The sequence below is a fragment of the Bremia lactucae genome, linkage group LG6, assembly GCF_004359215.1.
Source record: "Bremia lactucae strain SF5 linkage group LG6, whole genome shotgun sequence".
Lineage (NCBI taxonomy): Eukaryota > Oomycota > Peronosporomycetes > Peronosporales > Peronosporaceae > Bremia > Bremia lactucae.
Window position 1 is genome coordinate 3,193,723 of NC_090615.1, and position 2,221 is coordinate 3,195,943.

The window sequence follows — 2,221 nt, forward strand, 5'->3', positions numbered from 1 at the left end:
ACCGAAGAAACCTCACCCCATCCAACTACACCACGTTCGAGCCACAGCAGATGACATCAAGAGGTTTGTGCGACTGTGCAAACATCTGAGAAAGATACTGCTACCGGTGTATGAAGATCTCCAGTATCGACTGGCAATGCGTCTGTTGCCAGTACGATCTCGCTTCTCTTTCCTGCGAGAGGCTCACCCGCAGATCATATATTGCATCCGTGATGGGTGTTCTGCAGTGGAGACAGAACAACATCTGTTCTTCGAGTGCGTATTGCCCTCTGAACTATGGCTAGTGATGTTTCGTGACTGGTCTTCGTTCTTCACCTACGCCCCAAAGTGGATCGACATTGTACTTGGACGTCGACCCACACCAACTGACGAGTGGAAAGAACACATCGGCATGTTGGGAGACCTATGGCAGATCATGCGTGCGATCGTCCTTCACTTTGTGTGGACCGTGCGCAACGACTGTCTGTTCCGACAGCGCGCACCAACACCGTTGCTACCAGCACTCCGTGTCATCTATACGACGTTCAGCGCTCATGTACGAGCTTCCATGCGTCGTTCTCAATCTGAAGAAGACCAAGCCTCGATCAAGTGTGTATTGAAACAACTTCGGTGTTCTCGCTCACTTGGTGGTTTTATGCAAGTCAACCCACAGTTATTCGCTGTGAGGTTCCTCAAGCAACAAATGCAAGGTTGGTTGCATCGGAGGATACAAGAGGATCGATCGTAGATTCTCCATTCTCCCTCATCGAACAACGATAGGAATCTGTATTATAGCAGATACACTGTATAATACTCTAGCTCAATCTATACTAGCAGGCTCACAGTCATATTCTAGGTAGATTGAGAAGTCATTCCGTCTAATTCTAGTAATATAGACACTTAAACTCATCGCCCATTCGCGCGCCTAGCAGGGTTTCTTAAAGACTTAAATAAACCGGATGAACAGAACTGTCACATTGCCACTACAGTTTTAAGGTGTATGGTAATATTGGCGATATTTAAGATAACGATAATAATCTTTATTCTCCTTTTTATTCCTAGTATAGGTAATGATATTTATGTAATTGGGACACCCCGCTACACCGTTGATGTAAGTCATTAAATTTACCCTGCCAATCGCTGCAAGACGCGCGAAGGGGGAGCCACCACTTCTACAAGGACTTTCTGTTTACGTAGGAAACAAACAATAGACAAATAAACTGTCTTCAAGCATTTGCGGCCTTTTCTGCATTATAAGGAGAAAAATTGCTGATTTTTTGCTCGATCTCAATCTCATTTTGTAATGTCACTCGGGTTCCTCACCGAGTCGGCGCTCGTGCCGTCCAAGGCCAAGGAGATCAAAATTGATGCCAAGTCTCTCGTGGACCTCAAAGCTGTTGTTTTTCAAAAGGATCAAGAGAGAAGAAAAAGACTGCAGGATGCGTTGAATGTTGAGGACGATGATGAAACAACGACTAGCTACACGGCTCTTCGTCTTGGCAAATATGCGCATCTGCGATGCGGCAACAAGCGCCAGAAGCGGTCAGGCGATAAATTCATGGACAAAAGACACTACAACAGAGGTGTAAAGATTCGCAATCAACGCGACGAGGAACTTGCCGCGAGTGAAGCCCCGAGTGAAAATGACGACGAAGCGTGGATCAAAAGATCGGCGGAGATGCTTCGGAAAAAAGCAAAACTCTACGAAGAGATTGCTAATGGAGAAGGCAGCGCTCACATCAATGACACGTGTCTAGTAGATTTTCAAGCTAAGAAAATTATGAAAAAGCCGACTGAATTTGAGGAGAAGCCGATGGTGGACATAACAGACGAATTTGGACGCACGAAAAAGGTCGGGGCTGACAGCTCTGAGCTTGCTGCGACCTTAAGTACGCTTCACCAGCAGCGTGTTGAGGAGCTAGCAGAGAGACATTCCAATGAGGCTGATAGAGTGGTAGGAGGAGATGGTGGCAGCTTTGTGGTTTCGCAGTGGGACAAGCGCCTGAAAAGCACGGAAAAACACCATTTGATGGAAGTGCACAAGAGAGCGACATTTGCGCAGTCGTTAGCACATCCTTTTTCAAGTGCCGGAAAAAAGAAAACAAGGAAGCAATTGCGATTGGAACGTCTACTCAAAGAACGCGAGGAATTTAATTTAAGCGAATGTATCGCGCCTACAGATTCTGCCACTGAAATTATAGCTTCTCAAAAAGCTACGGAGTTTTTAGCTGAGCTGATGTAA

The 2,221-nt window shown here is 46.1% G+C and overlaps 1 protein-coding gene across 1 annotated transcript; it reads left to right on the top strand.

Moving 5' to 3' along the window:
- Positions 1–1,282: 1,282 nt before the first annotated feature.
- On the top strand, positions 1,283–2,221 carry CCR75_000138 (uncharacterized protein; the record flags this gene model as incomplete). The annotated part of the gene is made up of 1 exon (XM_067958246.1): positions 1,283–2,221. The coding sequence occupies one exon, from the start codon at positions 1,283–1,285 to the stop codon at positions 2,219–2,221; it is 939 nt and encodes a 312-aa protein (XP_067818300.1).